Genomic DNA, 225 nt, shown 5'->3' with positions numbered 1-225 from the left:
TAACCGCCTACGCCCCGCAGGCTCCTACAGGTTCGGCTTCGGCGGCGACAACCAGTGGCGGCACGAGGAGAGGCGCGCGGACGGCGTGGTCGTGGGGCGCTACGGCTGGCAGGACGCGACGGGCCGCCACCACACCACCCACTACGTCGCCGACGCCCGCGGGTTCCGCGTGGTGCGCCCCGGCCAGCAGGTACGACTTTCCTCGCCCTGGGCTACGAGGGGCCG

At 73.8% G+C, this 225-nt stretch overlaps 1 protein-coding gene across 1 annotated transcript in view; it reads left to right on the top strand.

Annotated features, from left to right (window-relative positions):
- LOC119582209 (mucin-12-like) overlaps nt 1-225 on the top strand; it is a 6,504-nt gene that overhangs the window by 2,056 nt on the left and 4,223 nt on the right. The window contains 1 exon segment of the mRNA XM_037930440.1: nt 21-190. Coding sequence (XP_037786368.1) covers nt 21-190 — 170 coding nt within the window.

The sequence above is a fragment of the Penaeus monodon genome, chromosome 15 (genome assembly GCF_015228065.2).
Source record: "Penaeus monodon isolate SGIC_2016 chromosome 15, NSTDA_Pmon_1, whole genome shotgun sequence".
NCBI lineage: Eukaryota > Metazoa > Arthropoda > Malacostraca > Decapoda > Penaeidae > Penaeus > Penaeus monodon.
This window is presented reverse-complemented; position numbering and strand designations above follow the sequence as displayed.